The 19,904-nt window shown below is 38.8% G+C and overlaps 1 protein-coding gene across 1 annotated transcript; it reads right to left on the minus strand.

The window, feature by feature from the left end:
* Nucleotides 1-9,548: 9,548 nt before the first annotated feature.
* On the minus strand, nt 9,549-19,193 carry LOC127626334 (retinoschisin-like). The gene is made up of 6 exons (XM_052102058.1): nt 19,072-19,193; nt 18,798-18,823; nt 18,576-18,699; nt 16,856-16,997; nt 12,039-12,234; nt 9,549-10,214 (listed from the first exon to the last, which is right to left on the minus strand). The coding sequence occupies exons 1-6, from the start codon at nt 19,124-19,126 to the stop codon at nt 10,062-10,064; spliced, it is 696 nt and encodes a 231-aa protein (XP_051958018.1). The 5' UTR covers nt 19,127-19,193; the 3' UTR covers nt 9,549-10,061.
* Between the last annotated feature and the right edge of the window lie 711 nt (nt 19,194-19,904).

Here is a 19,904-nt window from a genome sequence, read left to right on the forward strand (position 1 = left end):
GGGTGATGTAATTTAAATAACAACGATGGAAAAATATAGAACTATTGATTTAAAGTTGTTAATTATAAGTATAGAAACAATATATTTCAAGCCCATCACAAAAACAAATGAAATATTTATAAAGATGCAATAGTTTGAGAGCATAGGGAGAACGACTTGATTGCTGCAGAGCTCTTTTGGCGCACTTTGTTTGCTGCAAATCTCTAATTGGTGTATCGTTTTCCTTCAGGATCATGGGTAGTGTAGTTCTTTAAAAGTAATTCTGATATTCAACATTGAAATAACGTGGACTGACGGCTCTATATGCCGTAAAGATCAATCATAATCACGTACAATAAATTGGCTTTCAATACTGATGTCAAGATTAACACAGTCTAACGATTGGGGCAAACTCTGTCATGTGACACTACATTTTTGCCTTAATGCCAATTTTATCGACAAAAGTGTTTCCAAACCATTTTCCACGGCATTTGATATATCGACATAGAGTTTATGCGCTTGAGTTAAACGGAAAAATATTATGTCGACATTTGTGACATTTTAGCGATAATGTGCGTTTCCATCAGCTTTATTTTGATGCGCAAAAAATCCTTGGATGGAAACGTAGTTATTGTGTCATCCCAGGAGAAAGCAAGGAACTACCATGTGAACAATCTAAAACCATGAACAGACCATCGAGTTGGATAAAACAACGCAATGGTTTTCGCAATCAGTTGACCTACTATGAATACTTGAGATTTAAATGTTCCTACTCTCTCTGATCTTGTTAGGGTTTCCTCTGCTCTGCTTGAATAAATATGAGGACTAATTGTCTTCTGTAATTCTGCAGTTTGAGCAGCTGCCTGTGGAGGCTGGTTGCTGCATTTCTGGCTCTCATTGCATTACCACCGCTCACAATGGGATCTCCCAAGGTTGCTAAGCAACTGTGCTTTTCCATATAAGGGTTATTTGGGATCATTGAAAGGAGAGGTGTGCAACAGTCCAGAGGAAGACCATTTGATTCCAAATAAAATGTGCCAGGGGCTTTCTAAAGGTGTGATAAGGGACAGACAAATTGAAATAATAAAATACAAAGCAATGATGTGTAATTGGTTTGATGATAAAATACTTAATGCACAAAGCCAACTATAATTAAGACATTTCACAAAAAGTGTAAACACTGTGACACATTCAAAACTTTGTGCTGAGCAGCCCGACACAGCAAAAGTAGCTTAATCAATGGCATAGGTTTAGGATGGAACTGCATGTTTGTTCGTCCAGTGGAAGATGGGGGAAGTGTTCGGGAAAACCTGTTTGAAAACAATCAACATTCTTGTAATTCTGTTAAGTGACACTACTGTCACAAAAATGATACATTTCACCTTACGGAAAGCTGAACACACATTTTAAAACACTCCAAAGTATCATTCACAAGTATGAATCCTTGCAATTATCAGCTTTTATTAAAAATAACTATCCAGTGTAAAATGTCAACAAATGGATATAAAGCAATCTTAGATTTAAATGTGGATGAAATGAGGATTCGGTTTTGAAGCGTCAAGCGCCCCCTGCAGGAATAAAACTTGCATGACAGTCAGTGGCTGACAATGCTGAATTTCGGTCTGTAGGTCTGTAACCCACACAAAACTTTCATATGAATATAGAAAACATGAAATATATCACATGAGTCATGTGTGGAGTCAGTGAAGATGTTAAAGGTTTTAAAGGGAAAACTGGGTACTGGAGCTGTTGCTATGGTTACGGACGGTGGCTGTGTGCTGCTTTAATGGCCAGGTGTCACGAACTGAACGTAAACTTTCAATTCATGTGAATATGAAGCTTAAACACACAAATTCCAAAATATAACAGATTCATATCCTTGGGACAGGATGCTCCACTAATCAGCCAACAACAAACTAGTAAGTTTAATATTTTTAGCTGTGGTGATTTCAAAGTAATGAATTAAAGATGCCACTTTGTGCAATGTTTAAGCGTGCTGACAACGTGTTATTTAAAGCATTGCTTTTATACAAATTCACCACATTCAACAATAAATGTCCATTTTAGTCATGATCAGACTTTAAATTGCCTGCTGAGAGTAATGTTCCCATTATTATTCATAGTCCACAGGATTATTTGTAAGGTGTTGTGGACAGTATTTATAATCTGTTGCTGATTCTTTATGTTGGGGTGTCTGACAGACAATGGGTTGCTTTAGTAAACTGATGCAGAACAAAAAACTGTTGAATGCCGTGAACTATACAGTATGTTACGCACCCACAATAATCTTACAAGTACACTTTTGAAGCACTCTGGTTGCATTAGTACATCACTGAGCTCTGGATGCGCATAAGCGGTGTTGTGCTCAAGACATCCCTAGTTTCAAAGTAGTTTGAGAGTGTAGGGAGACCGACTCGATTGCTGCAAAGCTCTTTTGGCGCACTTTGTTTGCTGCAAATCTCTGATTGATGGATCTTTTTCCTTCAGCATCATGGGTAGTGTAAATGTTTTAATTTTTAAACTTTTTAAAATAAAATGAAGGACTCCTTTGTTTTGCGAAGGCTAATTTCATAATATTTTACGTTTCCTAATTACACACAAATAAATACAATTTTGAGACTTTTGCATAAATTGGCAAAATACAGCTTGATTGGAAATGACACATAATAAAAATATTCTGCTAAAATTTTTTCTTTGTTTTCTTCAAACATCTCTTGTCTCATATTTTATGCTCTTTCACTGACACTTGACTGAAACAAGTGTTTTTTTTATGGAAACAAAGCATGCACATTTTTTTACTACTCCCTGAATTCATTAAATAAGTGTCCTGAGATATCTCACCGGTCTCTCTGACAGCTCTAGACTCTGTAAACAGCAAACAAAAAAAGTGTCTGCGGGCCGAAGACAATGACGCCTCCTGTCTGTCAATCATTTTGTGCGTTCTCATAGTATTGAAGTTGCAATTAAATATTGGGGCATAATGCAATTTTTTATGCCATGTTGTCCATTACAGTTGTCAGTTGAGGGCGCTTTGAGTGGCATAACGTTTGTACCAAGGCTGGATCAGTATGGCAGCTTTTATAGCTAAATATATAAAAAACACATAAAGAATGCAAGTGTCTACTTTAAACAGTATCCTCCAGCCATAGTTGTGTAATAACAGTTTTGAGACGAAGACTTGGAATTGGGAAGCATTTTAAAGAGATCATGCTCTATAGTAAAAATGTTTAATGTCATAAGATAGCATTGTGTGAGGAACAGAACGAAAAGTGTTTATGAACTGATAATCTGCTGCTTTACTCGTGATTTGTGTGAAAGTGAATAAAAGTAATTGTTGTTGTAGCGCCTCTAGCGTTCATCTAACCAGGAAACTGCTGCCATACGTACAACGAGCTACGTAATAATAATTTTGCAAGAATGAAGGTATAGTAACCTGATTCTGTGAGACTACTTGGTTGTTCATACTTGAATGCACATATGACACTAAAATCTTCCAAAACACTTACAGTAAGTGCAAAGACTGCTAAATATAACCCTTGTTTCAGGGGGTCCATATCATGGGTGATAATTGAAGTACAAAAAAAGCAGCTTCGCTGGAGAGTACACACACACACACACACACACACACACACACACACACACACACACAAACTGGCTGGCGGTTCACTTACAGATCCCAGAGTTCAAATTAATAAATACAATTTTGGCCCATTTTGCTCTAAGTCCTCGTGGCGGCGCAGTGACTCACGTGGCGGAGGATGTATCTCAGCTGCCTCCGCGTCTGAGACCGTCAACCTGCGCATCTTATCACGTAGCTCTTTGAGCACGTTACCGCGAGAGACATAGCACGCATGGAGGCCCACGGTATTCACCGTGGCATCTATGCACAACTCACCACGCGCAACACCGAGAACAAACCACAGTTACCACGAGGAGGTTACCCCATGTGACTCTACTCTCCCTAGCAACTGGGCCAATTTGGTTGCTTAGCAGACCTGGCTGGAGTCACTCAGCACGCCCTGGGATTCGAACTAGCGAACTCCAGGTGTGGTAGCCAGAGTCTTTACCATTGAGCTACAAGTTGCAAATCAAGTTGAATTGTGTAATCTTTAAAAATATATAAATCAATAAAACTTAAAATATTAAGTTTTTCCTTTTTCAATTTAATTTTATGAAAATTATTACAACGAGATGTATTTTGTTAATATATATATATATATATATATATATATATATATGAGAGAGAGAGAGAGAGAGAGAGAGAGAGAGAGAGAGAGAGAGAGAGATTTTTTTTTTTTTAAAGCATGAAATCAACATTTTGTGGATTTTAGTCCATGTGTTTTAGCTTTGAATTCATAATACACATTTAAAATGTACAGTTTTTCTCTTTCAGGAAAACAGAACAAAAATATTGATGACTCATCTTGCACTACAAAGATCAAATGTTCTCTGCAATGAGAATATCCCTCCCCCTACTATCACACGCAACTGACCACCAAGTGTCAAATCATAATACATGACTTTGACATCACTAATGCCTTTTTAAACAAAGGAATGACCCCTTATATAATGTCCAGCCTTTCTGTTTCAATGGGAAATATTTCAATACAGAAAAGACAAATGTGCTTATCCAGCAATAGCATGGGGAAACCATCTACTTTATCAGGCACATACATAATTGTAGGCCTACATTCTTCAAAACATCAACACACTTGCATTCGAAGAATTATACTATTGCTACTTTCTCCTTAATTGTGCTTCAGTACTTCACTACACAAAAGGGACACAGACAGTGATAACAGATGCTGAAGAAAGAGCCTTACTCAGAGCCGGGCTGATGGGCTGCTTGATGAAGCCATCTGTGTGAGAGGTGATTAAATTAAATTGAATTATTTGAGTAAAACCTTTGGGGGCAGAGAAAAGAACTGGGGCTAAATGAAGACGTTTGATCAGAGAGCAAAGAGACAACATTTCCTCATCGAAAGCTTCATGCAGCACTGATATAATTTTCAATAAATAAATAGTGCAAAGCTGTGGAGATAAAGAATGGAGATAAAGAATCAATATTTACCCTTCTCTGAGGGCCATGTTTGGTTCTCAACGGCAATGGATTTGTTTCAGTTCATGAATCCATGAATTGATTATGATTCTCTTCTTCATTTAATATCCACAAAACCTGTGCAAACAGTTTAAACTTCATCGATACCCATAGCTATTTGTAGCTATATTGTTATTAATCAAATGGACCTCAAAAGGAATTCCAACTGAAAAGGTGCCATTATTCCTGTTTTATTGTATTTATTTATTTGTATCCCCTTTTCTCCCAATTTGGAATGCCCAATTCCCACTACTTAGTAGGTCCTCATGGTGACTCGTTGTGCATGACACCACGGAGACTCACAGCATGTGGAGGCTCATGCTACTCTCCGCGATCCAAGCACATTTTACCACGTGACTCTACCCTCCGTAGCAACCGGGCCAATTTGGTTGCTTAGGAGACCTGACTGGAGTCACTCAGCACACCCTGGGTTCGAACTCGAACACGACTCCAGCGGTGGTAGTCAGCGTATTTACTCGCTAAGCTTTTCAAGCCCCCTGTTATTCCTGTTTTGATATAATGAAGTGAAATGGCATTACAAAAAAAGCAATATCACAATCTTGTATCCCTGTTGTATAAAAAAGCAACAAAAGATACTACTGCAGATCAACATGGACTTTAATCTGTGTGGTTTAACAGTGATCATGAGAGAGGTGTAAACAAATTGTTGTCTACACAAATTAATGTCATCATTATTAGTATAATATTAGTATACTTTTAGAGCATTTATTTATGGTTAGTTAATTTATATAAATGGGCTACAGTTGTTCATCGTTAATACAAGTTCACACTCTCTCTTACAAAACTCTTTTATTTTTTTAAATGTGTATGTTGAAATTGGCATTAACAAGATTAATAAGGGCTGTAACAGTATTGTTCATTGTTATTTCACGTTAATGTAGTTTTATAATGTTAATGAACACAACATTATTGTAAAGTGTTAGCAGTAAAATAATAGCATTAAAAAATTGGCGCATTTTTTGAACAGATTGGCGGAACACTATTAAAAATATTTGTGCCTATTTTTTGGATTTACGCATATAAAATTAATAACACAATTCCATCAAATTGAATTGAGTAATCTTTAACTAAATATAAAACAAAATATTTTAATTTTAATGTAAAAACTACACCGATAAATTTAACGCAATTATGAATTTTAAATGTATAAATAATATTTTTTTAAAAATGGCTAAAATATTGTTAATTTCATGTACATTACGAATGCTGTGGCGTGTGAAACTCTGAGACACACCAGATTAAAAACAAAAATGAAAAGCACAAAACTGTGTTTAATATTTAGCAACAGAAATTAAATAAAAACACGAGACAAACTTATGACGAATGCGTTACCTTTCCGTTGTCCACTTTAAATATTGATGACTCGTTCCAACAGGTTGGACGCAAAGAGATGAAGTCACAACAAACGCGACCATAATCAAAGCAAGGCAAGTTCACAGTTTCTGTTTTAGCTTGTGCTGCTATTTAGACTTCTTTGTAATTGGATAAAATTTGTATCTTGAGTTTTGTTTGGTATTTTGTATGTTTCTTTAAGCAATAAAAAAAAAAAAAAGTTTCTGTTTTAGCGAACTTTTTTTATTTTTTATTAAAATTTTTTTATTATTATAGTTCAAGAACACTTACAACAAAATATACATACAGAGGATCACAATGTACCCACTGTTACAATCATAGTAGCATCGAAAAGTATAAACAGAAAGAGAGAATAATAATAATAAACCAAATAAATCCAGGGGATAACATAAAAATGGATTAACAAGAGAAAAGTTCACAAGTAGCCTATTCTATACATTCGTTTTGCCTTTTTATTTCTTGCATCTTTTAGAGTCTCAATATAATGCATCAGTTCAGTTTTAAACGGTATATGGTAGGTTTATTGTTTGCCCATGTGTATATGGTATTTTCCATGCATAATTAACAGATTAATCACCAAATTTTATTCTAATTGAGCGATCAGTTCAGTGACTATCCGGCATCGCAGACTACGTCGTTGTCTATGAGGGGCGTTGCGTTGATGCAGCGTAGACAATGGCGTCAGAAACAGCTAGGAAGAGGGGGGACTCATTCTGGGATTTCAGTGGTGTTTAATAATGCCAGGCTACTAAGAAAGCCATTTTTAAAGCGATTAATAATAGGGGAGCTGAGGTGTAACACAATGTGCACAGACTGGACGCGTCAAAGCAAACGTTCTAAGGTCATGCAAGAACTGTCCATGCGAAGGCATCATTAATTATATTAATGGGAGCAGTTTGCTTTCGACGCAATGCCCGGGTCCAGTGTACACGGTGACGACTCACCACTGACACAAAAGCTTTTATTTTAATATAGTTTTGCACAATCCGTTAAAAACGGTAATAACATGAACTAAAAACTAATTCAAGCGCCATCCGGTGTCTCGGCTGATCCCAGGCCTCCTGAACCTCCCATCGTGAAACGCCTCGGTGGCTGCTGAAATGGGAGAGACGTATCTGCTGACGCCCCTGGACTCATGAATGCGCCCCATCTCCATCTGGCTGCTCTGTACTGTACAAGACAAAGCAATCCATTTTCATACATTTCAATGACTTTTCCTAAACATTAATAGTCTTTTAAAACACACACCTGTTGTCGGACCGTGCGCATGAACGCATTATGGCCTCTAGGTCTTTATATCGTGCTTCTTGATGTCGTGCACCACTTGGTTTGACGTCCAGGAGCTTTCACGGTGATCAGAGGAGTGCATAAACAATGCTGACAAAGCGAAATCCCATTTTTAATGCAAATGCAATAAATGGCCTAATGATTAACAAACAGGTGCACACCTGGTCAGGGTGACTAATTGCACATTCGCAGTCGCTTAATCAAGCAGCCTTGCGATCTAAAAGATGATGTGTCATTTATTTTAAATGTTAAAATACTTTCTCTTGCACCAGCTTAATATGCAACAACAACTACAAGTAATCAATTCATAGATTGATTTCTCGACTATGCCATGTTTGTTTGAGAAGACTTGGACCAACCAGATATAAACACTGGCTCAACCAATGGTGTGAGTTTGGGGCGGGACTAATAGTTTGTCATCAAATGGAAGATGGGGGGAGTTTTCGGGATAAAACATTAATTATTTAGTGAGGGACCCTGAGTAAAAATCCCATTTTCTTTTTTTTTTTAAACAGATCTACCGTGAGGTTTGAGGTTGTTAATCGATTATACATGCTTCTGTTGATTCCATCAGTCCACGTTATTTCAACTTTTTTCAATAAACGCTCCAATCAGAGAATTGAGGCTAATAAAGTGCGCAAAAAGATCTCAGTAGCGACCATAATGGAAAAAATACATATGGAACCAAGACAGCTGAAAAAGTGGGCGGGCACTGTTTCGCTCTATTCCATTTGGTACCAAAATGAAGGGTGTAGGGCAAAAAAGTATCGCTAATTTGGAACGCACATCAACGTCATCTATCAAAGCCAAAGGTGCGGCTGCGGTCGCACAAGGCTGACTCTAATGAACATCAGATGTACCTAATCAGAAATATATACTATTTTTATATAAATAAAGTCCTCGAAATGCACGTTGCGAGAACTGTGCCTCTGGTTGTTCCTTGCAGGGTACACTGTCTTAAAGCATGCTTAGCATGCTATAACCGTTACACAATTTTTTATTTTACACTCGATTCTTTCTAATGACCTCTCAGACTGTGTATCCATGATAATACTGTCAGTAAACTTGTCCAGTAGGTGAACTGAAATAGTTTGTGAATTGTCTCGAATGTTTTCTTGTTGTGCAAATCGACAACATACTCTTCGTCGCTGCTTCATCTGGTAGAGAGAGACGCTTTTGATTTCTTCGATCTGCTCTCTAGTGAATCTTTGCCTTTCTTGTTTGTTTTGCAAACTTTACAAGGGGTTATTTCTTCTCATCCGGGGATGGCCGGAGGGCAGACCAGCTCTAAAGTGCGTTGAGACACCTGTCGTACTGGGGTAAAATTGCTTGTTTCATTAGCAGCATCTATTGTAAAGGGGTGAACAGCAAACATTCGCTTCGCTTTCTGTGGGAAAGGGCCATTCGCCGGCGATTTGCCTCTCATAATTGCTTTGCGTTTGGTGTGAAAAGGCCTTTATAGTCTCTATATGGTTAGGTTTTTGGTGGGGGTGGGGTTAGGGCATCTGCTGCCTCCCAGGAACAAACTCTAGAACTCTTTTATGAAAGATTTTATGATAAGTCTACAGAAAAATATTAATGGGAAAAATACTGTTGAAAACGTGGGCTGGCACTGTTGCGATCAATTTCACACTTTATCTTTAACTGTGTTAGTTGTGCAGTATCATAAGTGTGTTTTTTCATCATAAAAATGTTTATTTATCTATGTAATAACCAAATTAACTTGTTAGCAGTTTTGATAAAGGAACTGGATTTGGATCCAATGGTAAATAAATGATAACATACACAAGATAAATAGTAACTTCCTTTATTCAAGGGCATTTCTTGAGTGAGCTACAAACACAAGTTAAAGTTAATACAAAAAGGACACTCCACGTCATTCTTACAAACCACATGAGAAAACACAACACGACACAACATTTAACACTTCCACGAGATCTCCCATTTCTCCTCAGATCTGTAAGCTACTTTTGCATCTCGAGAGTGGCCACTTTTGGCCTTGCAATGGACGCCCCCCTTCTACATATGATTTGTCAAAGCAGAAAACTTTAATATTTTTCGTTCTTAAACTGAATACAAAAAGACGCAAAAACATGTCTTTATATTTACAGAAAAGGAAAGCAACTCAAACACATAATGAATGTAACTCATAAACACATGAAATTAATATCATTTCTTGGACAAATATCAGATACTTCATGATAATAATAAAAAGTTATTTTTAATTAGAGTGTGTGCAGTGATTGGGCATTGATGTTCACTCTGGCATGTTGTGGGACAAGAAAGGGGTGGTACAGGATATAGTCAGGTGGCGTGCACCAGATCAAGTGCATTTATTCATGCAAAGTAGCAGCTCCATGCGGATGGCTATGCGGGTGTGCCAGCCCAACGGGATGATACGGATGTAACGTGCTATTATAGGTGGGCGCAGGAGGTTCTGGACTGTGGACGAGCGGTCAGAGTTTCCGTAGAAGACCTAGGAAAAAAAGCAGCGTGCCTTAACTATAGAAAACAAATGAAACCAAGAACAAAACTTCACTGCCAATGACTTTGACAGGACTTAATATGTCCTCTCACTTTCAACTGCTTTTATTTTAAGCAAACTAAACATGTGTCAATATTTGTATGAACATAAAAAGATTCAACAACTAAGACATAAACTGAAGCAGTTTCACAGACATGTGACTAACAGAAATGGAATAATGTGTCCCTGAACAAAAGGGGGGGTCAAAATTAACAGTCAGTATCTGGTGTGGCCACCAGCTGCATTAAGTACTGGAGTGCATCTCATCCTCATGGACTGCACCAGATTTGCCAGTTCTTGCTGTGAGATGTTACGCCACCCTTCCACCAAGGCACTTGCAAGTTCCCGGACATTTCTGGGGGGAATGGCCCTGGCCCTGGCCCTCACCCTCCGTTCCAACAGGTCCCAGATGTGCTCAATGGGATTGAGATATGGGCTCTTCGCTGACTATGGCAGAACACTGACATTCCTGTCTTGCAGGAAAGCATGCATAGAACGAGCATTATGGCTGGTGGCATTGTCATACTGGAGGGTGATGTCCGGATGAGCCTGCAGGAAGGGTACCACATGAGGGATGAGGATGTCTTCCCTGTAATGCACAGCATTGAGGTTGCCTGCAATGACAACAAGTTCAGTCTGATGATGCTGTGACACACTGCTCCAGACCATGACGGACCCTCCACCTCCAAATTGATCCTGTTCCAGAGTACAGTGTAAAGCTCATTCCTTTGACGATAAACGCTAGTCCGATCATCACCCCTGGTGAGACAAAACCATGACTCGTCAGTGAAGAGCACTTTTTGCGAGTTCTGTCTAGTTCAGCGACGGTGGGTTTGTGCCAATAGGCGACATTGTTGCCGGTGATGTCTGGTAAGGACCTGCCTTACAACACGCCCACAAGCGCTCAGTCCAGCCTCTCTCAGCCTATTGCGGACAGTCTGAGCACTGCGCAGGGATTGTGCGTTCCTGGTGTAACTCGGGCAGTTGTTGTTGCCATCCTGTACCTGTCCCGTAGGTGTGATATTCAGATGAACCAATCCTGTGCAGGTGTTGTTACACATGGTCTGCAACTTCAAGGATGATCAGCTGTCCTTCTTGTCTTCCTGTAGCGCTGTCTTAGGAGTCTTCTCTCTAAGTCGTCCTCAGACGAGCCTTCCATCGTTGCCTCCAGGCATCCCGATTCTCCATGCATCTGGCCAGTTCGTTGGTGCTCTGGGCACCTGTATCCCTCTTGAGCATGTCCACGTATGTTAGCGTGGGACGTCCTCTTGACCGATGGCCATGTGTTGGTTCCCATAGCCCCACAGTACGGACATTGCAATTTATTGCCCTGGACACATCTGCAGTCCTCATGCCTCCATACAGCATGCTTAAGGCATGTTCACGCAGATGAGCAGGCACCCTGGGCATCTTTGTTTTTGGTATTTTTCAGAGTCAGTAGAAAGGTCTCTTTATTGTCCTAAGTTTTTATAACTGTGACCTTAATTGCCAACTGTCTGTAAGCTGTTAGTGTCTTAACGACCGTTCCACAGGCACATGTGCATGAATGTTTTATGGTTCATTGAACAAGCATGGAAAACATTGTTTAAACCCTTTAAATAAAGATCTGTAAAGTTATTTGGAGTTTTACAAAATGTTTGCATCATCAGTGCCACATCTGACTTCACTACTGGTTGAACTATTTTAATTTGAGGAATTATTGAAGTGAAAATGTTTGTCCTGATTTGTTTCTGCATTATATCATCCAGGATATTTCGGACTATCTGTTTGTCTTACCCTGTTGTTTCCAGTCTGGTCCTTGTAGTAGATCCAACTGAGATTCTCATTGGTGCGGTACTGCACACTGTACTTTGTAATCCACTCATCAGAGTCACAACGGCCCTGAATCAGGATACCAGAAACCACTTTGACTTCCTTAAGGTCAATTTGAAGCCACTGGTTGGTGTCCTGGAACTTAGACAGCCAAGCACACCTGGGACAGGAGAGAGATGATATAAGGGCCCTTTAAAAAAAAATCTCCACTAAAAATGGCAGATTTAAACCAAACAAAATTCCCTTTAATGCAAGTCAAGACCGTTCAGTCTTAGTAACCCCCAAGAAGCTTTTTTTCTAGTGATACAAGTAAAGCACCTATCAAAGAAATATTGAAATCTCCAAAACTGTTAGTAAAGATTACATATGTCAAATCAGTAATAAAATCGGACAACTTTTTAAATCAAGGCAGGGCTTAAACTGCCTTCAAGGTCACCTGGGAAGCTCCTATGTCCGAGATGGGTGTATGTTATTATGACATGTCACACCATTCAAGCCGGAAACAAAATAAGGAAGAAGCCGCACTACAATGAACATTGGCAAAAGCTCTTTTTTCTGTTATACCAGTGGATAGACAAGGGATAGTTAACCCAGAAATGAAAATTATCTCATAATTTACTTACCCTCATGCCATCCCAGATGTATATGACTTCCTATCTTCAACAGATAACATTTGAAGAAAAATATCTCAGCTGAGTAGTTCCTTAAAATGGATGTGGAAGGTAACACGATATGTGATGCTCCAAAAAGGACAGACAATCAGCATTAACGTCATCCATGCGACTTCAGTGGTTAAATGAATGTCTTATAAGGCGATACGATTGATTTTGGTGCGAAAAAGATCAATATTTCAGTACTTTTTAACTATACATAATTGCTTCCTTTAAGCGTATGCACGTTCAGGAGAGGGCTGAGATCATGCTGTCTCTCTTGTGACGTATTGGCGTTGACATGCTCATGCGAGAAGTGACGCATGCATGATACACCTGGAAAAGCAGCGCTGTTTACAAGTGAGTAGGAGGACGCAGTACAGACCGAACAGCGAAAACAAACTGAAGCTAATTTTAACACAGATGTCAGAATATTTTGTTTTGAGAGGAGAAAAGGAGATACAAGTTTTTGCACAGCCATATTTATTTGAACCAGAGTACTCTGATCAGGAGCACAGGGAGATGGAGGAGGCTGGACCAACAAGCTTCAGAGAGACAGAGAGATCACGAGACGAGTTGGTGCCACTGATATAAAAAGGTTAGTTTTAGATGAGCAAGTTCTGCACACGACCGATCACCGATGATCAGCGGCAGTTGCATGCCAGTTAGAAATCATTTTAAAGCAACAGAATGTAACTATCAGCAACAGCGCATGGACGTGATATCTGCCTTTGATCTCGAAGGTGTCTTAACCACTACGAGAAGTGAAAATTGTCCGACTTGACAGATCTTATTTCACTCCTCCCTTGACTGCAGCCGTCTACTCTCGTCTACTTTTAAGGCGAGGCGTAACTGGAGAGCTGATGATGTCGAAACAGTGAAGCCACTACGCCGCCATATTGCTATGCCCAAATATTCCAGTGTACCTTTTCACTAAATAAAAATAATCTCATTTCACTGACTAAAGATAGGATATTTAAACACAAACTTTTATTTCTAAAATCTGCCTGTACATCCCTACAATGCAAACATCCTACACATGTAATCATTTATTTATTTAACGCCGGGAATTGTTTCTTGAAAGCCAGAGAGAGTTATGTACACTGGCAGCCAAAAGTTTGGAATAATGTATAGATTTTGCTGTTTCGGAAGGAAATTGGTACTTTAATTCATCAAAGTGGCATTTGGCTGAACATAATGTATAGTCAGGACATTGCTGATGTAATAAACAGCACCATCACTATTAAAAAAAAAAACAAAGTCATTTTTGATCAAATCTAGACATTCCCCATTTCCAGCAGCATCACTCCAAAACCTTATCCTTGAGTAATCATGCTAAATTGATCATTTGGTACTAGAAAATCACTTGCCAATATATCAAACACAGTTGAAAGCTATTTGGTTCATTAAATGAAGCTTAACATTGTCTTTGTGTTTGTATTTGAGTTGCCACAGTATGTAATAGACCAGCATGTCTTAAGGTCAATATTAGGTAAAAAATGTCAACAAAAGAGTCAATCATTGGTTTGAGGAATGAAGGCTATACAATGCTTGAAATTGCCAAAAAACTGAAGATTTCATACAAAGATGTAATACACTATAAGATTACACTACAGTCTTCAAAGCAATGTACAACTGGCTCTAACAAGGACAGAAAGAGATGTGGAATGTGCAACTAAACAAGAGGATGAGTACATCAGAGTCTCTAGTTTGAGAAATAGCCGCCTCACATGTCCTCCGCTGACAGCTTCATTGAATTCTACCCGCTCAACACCAGTTGAGTAGGTAGAATTAAACAGTAAAGAGAAGATTCAGGGGTGCAGGACTTATGGGACGAATTGCAAAGAAAGACACTTTTGAACAGAAAAGCAAGGCAAAGAAACAGACATTGGACAACAGATAATTGGAAAAGAGTGTTACGGATCTTAACCCCATTGAGCTTTTGTGGGATCAGCTAGACTGTAAGGTGTGTGAGAAGTGCCCGACAAGACAGTCACATCTATGGCAAGTGCTACAGGAAGTGTGGGGTGAAAGGTCACCTGAGGATCTGGACAAACTGACAGCAAGAATAACAAGGATCTGCAAAGCTGTCATTGCTGCACATGGATGATTTTTTGATGAAAACTCTTTGAAGAAGTTTAAGTTGTTCTGAACATTAATAGTCATTTTTCACGTTATTAATGTCCTGACTATACATTGTGATCAGTTGAATGCCATTTTGGTGAATAAAAATACCAATTTCTTTCTATAAGAGCAAAATTTGTACATTATTCCAAACTTTTGGCCACCAGTGTTTATCTATATTATCAAACGTATACTGTACCTCTAACAAACTTTATTGGCGAAACACTTATTAGCTGCTTTTCTTAATTATTTGGGCCAAGTCATCCATTTCCAAAAAATAATTTTTTATATAAAATTGTAGTTTTTTAATGAAATAAATGAATATGTTGTTACAATTATATTTTTGCCTACAAAACAAATTTCAAACATTTAAGCATATGCCTTCAGATATTTTTAAGATCATGACAAACTTTTCAGTCAAGTGACCCCAAACTTCTGAATGGCAGTGTATATATATATATATATATATATATATATATATACAGTGGGTGGTGCACATGTAGGCAATGCCAGGCAATGCCAACAGAGGTATAGAGCATCTGCTACAATTAATGGAACGTTGCCATGTCATCGCTGGAAAGACATCGTGACCTCAGCCCACTGCTGCTTACTGGACACGATGGTTTATAGTTAAAAAGTACTTAAATATTGTTCTTTTTCGCAAACAAATGTGATCGTACAGCTTTATAAGACATTAATTTAACCACTGTAGTCGTATGGATGACCTTTATGCTGATTGTCTGTGCTGTTTGGAGCATCAAAAATCGTATTATTATCATCCACATCCATTATAAGGACCTACTGAGCAGAGATATTTTTCTTCAAATGTGTTCTGCAGAAGAAAAGAAGTCATATACATCTGGGATAGCATGAGGGTGAGTAAATGATGAGAGAATTTAGATTTTTGGGTGAACTGTCCCTTTAATGGTTTGTTAACACATGGTGTCTGGAAATTATTAATTAAAATATAACCCAGATTGATCAGTCATATGTTGACTACAAGCTCTGTCAATCGAAACAAGCACTGAAATTTTTATATTTTTCAGCAAAATCATTGAATTCCATGAACTTTTAAGTGGATCATAATTGTCTCTGTTAGCACCTGCTGGTAGATACTGGAATAACACCATGTAATGGCAAAAAGCACGTTTCTCAATTGAAAAGTTGCCATTTAAATATGTGGAGTTGTGGTGGCATAGTGGGCTAAAGCAAATAACTGTTAATCAGAAGGTTGCTGGTTCTATCCCCACAGCCACCACCATTGTGTCCTTGAGCAAGACACTTAACTCCAGGTTGCTCCGGGGGATTGTCCCTGTAATAAGTGCACTGTAAGTCGCTTTGGATAAAAGCATCTGCCAAATGCATAAATGTAAATACATAAATACAAAAATACTAAATACATTAGTTTCCAAGAAAGATTTTAATCTCAATTATTTAATTGCATTATAGTACACATTCAAGTGACAGATTGTTTTATAGGGCTCTTAAAAGCATGAAATGCACTATTATTTTTCCCTATCTGTTGCCATTGACTCTTGTTGGTCACTTGACACCTGATACCGGAACTTGAGAACCCATGAACAACAAAGGCCGACTCCAGAGCACGTACTTCCGGGGTACCCTGCGCTAGCTCAGCAGATGCCATTAAAATGAACACGAATGCTAACATAAAGCTCTTTCCAGGTATTTTAGAGCTCCTTGATCTCGGGTATCATCTAGAGTTCTGAGTTTCTCACTTTGCTCGGTCCTACGATGTGCTTGTAATTACAATATTTATGACTCCGCTTGAAGAGCGCATTCGATTCCTACAGATGCCATATTGAATGATATCATTTCTTTTCCATTCATTTTTCTAAGTGGTGCTCTTCTCACTGTCACAGTCCAATTAGAATGGTTATCTGCTTATGAAGCAATACAGTTTACAAGCAAATTAAATATGCTTAAGAAAGATTCACTCAAAACACCTTGTGAAAGACCAATATTCCTGAGAAAATCTAATCAATTTACCCGAATCCTTGGCTGTTGAGCCTCGCCTTGTTTGCAGTCCACGAGGAGAACCAGCCTGTGTACTGGTCTTCATTAGAGCAGCTGATCTGATCTTCAGTCACAGATCCAGCCTCGAACCCCAGAGGTTTATGGTAAGGGCACTCTGAACAGAAAATCGAGAGTAGATAGATATGGTTAATATCTGTGATTATAAAACAGTTAGTTCTGGTCCTCTAATATGATTGGATGTGAAGCATTCCAAAACTGCTGCAAATTTTTATGATGGCCAAAACTGCACAAGTTGAGCCTGAACTCACTGTTCTCCATTGGGATCGCTCATTTCGCCATGGAGTCTGGAACCAGACCACAGTCTGGTGGCAATCAGAATCATCATGTTCAGTGGTTGGTAGAGGCATAAAGGCAGTTCTGAATGATAAAAATCTATTGACGGGCCCATTCAACAAAAGCCTGGAGTCTGACATGTTTGATACAGGGGCTTAATGAAACATTATTCACATGGTCAAAGAGATTTCTCTGGCCCGGCTATGTTACAGAGAAATGGACAAGGGTTAAGCTGGCGGATCTGTAATTCCTATGCATGCACTGTTCTGCTCGTGACTGTACAATCCCAAAAGCTGTGCTTTAGTTCCCCATAGAGAAAGATCAACATCCAATAAGACGCTAGGTTGACAGATGGTCACGTTCCACACTTAATCTCTAGTCCCACATCCTTTTTTTCCCTTCTAGGATTTGAACAGCATTTGATAAATAACACATAAATCCCATGTTGCATAAAATCCCTTTGGGCATGCACTGACGTTTAAAAAACATTCTCCTTTTCATGCTAATAAAATGAAGTGTACAATGCAGCAAATGGGTTTGAGGAGAGTTGTGATTCAGAAATGATCCGTGGAAATTCATGGAAGCCACGTGACAGTGTTGACCTTTAAAAAAAATATTATTCCGTGGTTCATTACACGTACGAGATTTGAATTGTTTTCATTGACATGCAACTCTATTTTATAATATCTATTCTGGTCTTGGTAATCTCAACATCACGGTTCTCTCCTACTGGGACTAATGGGATTATGATCCTGCACTCCATCCATTTCGGTGATTCCTACTCTCACCCCTCTCTCTTTCTTTTGTCTTTCTTTTTCTCCCTTTCATTTGATTCAAACACACTGGTCCCGTCAGACTCTGGACACGAGCGGTTGTGTGTAAATGGAGCATGTCTGCCCTGTGGTGCAGTGCCAATGGGACGCAGTGATGGCACACATGGCCCAGGTGAAGCTGCGACCAAGTGATTAATGACTTTCTGCTGTGCTGCAGGCGAGGGGTTGTCCGGGCGCCAGCTCATTCGCACATGCCCTGCCTTCTGTTTCCAAAGGGCAACAACTAGTGCTAACTAATCCATCTGTCTCAATTCTCAAAGAGTCAGTGTTGGAGCAAAGTTTTATTAGGAAGTTCTCCTGATAAAAAAGGGCAGGAAGGATTGCAGTGGTATCTGATTCATAATACCTATTAATATCATGACTCTTAGCAGGTAAAAACTGTAAAACTATTAAAAAAACAAGATTCTCTCCTGAACTTGATTGATTACATACATTGTCAGACACATTTTGAGCCAAAATGGTACAACATGGAAAAGGAAGATTTTAGAGTGTGATTCATCCAAACTAGGGAGTCGATAGACAAACACAGCAAGGCAATTCATGTTTCAGTCACTTGTCATTCTTACCTGGAATGCAGTCCGTCTCCTGTGCCCAGTTTGATCGGAAACCTTTGGAAGGCAGCTTGCTCGACAGATCATCACATTCACACTTGCAGGTTTTCCCAGCCCATGTGTCATTGTCCTCACCGTCCTGAGCACAGATGTGAACACGGTCAGTATTTGTTAACCTTACTGAAATGGATTGCCTTGTAATTGTCACTAATAACAATATCTAATGTGTTCATTTACCTCTTGAGCTTTCAGCCCAACAAAACCTAGACAAAACACAGAGAATGAAGAGTGACAATTGCTAATATTTCATTAAACTAAGCGTAAAAATGAAACGTCAATCATATTTAGCTACAAACACCTTCATTCACAATCATTTTGCCTTTATGGTTAGGAACATATTTTTTCATTTCTAAAGTTTTTAATCTTTAAAAAAAAAAAAAATGCATTGTCAATGTTTCAGTGCATTAGTTCTGCAAATGTAAGTAAAATATTGGAACATAATAGCACATACCTTGAGTCACCAGCAGGATGGCCAACAGTAGCATGTGCTGCAGTCTGTACTCCATGATAGCTTATTTTTCAAATGGTGGACAGCACTGATATTAAAAGGGTCTGGATTACTGTAATCCACAGAGCACTAATGGCCTTATCTAATGCCCTTTACCTCAAAGCTCCTCCCTTTACTGCTGAAAGCTAGTTTGACATCGTCCACATCCCAGTCCAACCCGGAATTGTCCCAGACTATAAAGCCGGGTGGTCACCTTCTGTGACCCAGTTAATGGTTCAATGGATGCAATTAACTCAATTCAACTTCTCCAGTAATCTCATGATGCATTTCATTACACGCAGTATGTCAAAAAACAGAGAGACAAGAGGAAGGTTGGTCTCAATAGTCAATAATTAGATTAGTCTGTTTCTCTTCTTATAAGAGTCTCAGTTTTTTCAAGCCTGATCTCATGAAAATGATGTGACTGTCGCGACAGTTTCGAGGTGAAATGTCGACTGTGTGGTGATAAATGTGAGTTAAATGTTCTCCCAAACAGATACAATTTTTAAGGTTAATGATCTATTGAGATTTCAATCAACAAAATGATTGCGAGGGAACGTAAAACGTATTGCAAGGGAACAAAATTGATTGCAAGGGAACATAAAACGTATTGCAAGGGAACAAAAATTATTGCAAGGGAACGTAAAACTTATTGCGAGGGAACAAAATTGATTGCGAGGGAACATAAAACTTATTGCGAGGGAACAAAAATGATTGCGAGGGAACGTAAAACGTATTGCAAGGGAACAAAAATTGATTGCGAGGGAACGTAAAACGTATTGCAAGGGAACAAAATT

Source organism: Xyrauchen texanus, chromosome 32 (genome assembly GCF_025860055.1).
Source record: "Xyrauchen texanus isolate HMW12.3.18 chromosome 32, RBS_HiC_50CHRs, whole genome shotgun sequence".
In the NCBI taxonomy this organism is placed as follows: Eukaryota; Metazoa; Chordata; class Actinopteri; order Cypriniformes; family Catostomidae; genus Xyrauchen; species Xyrauchen texanus.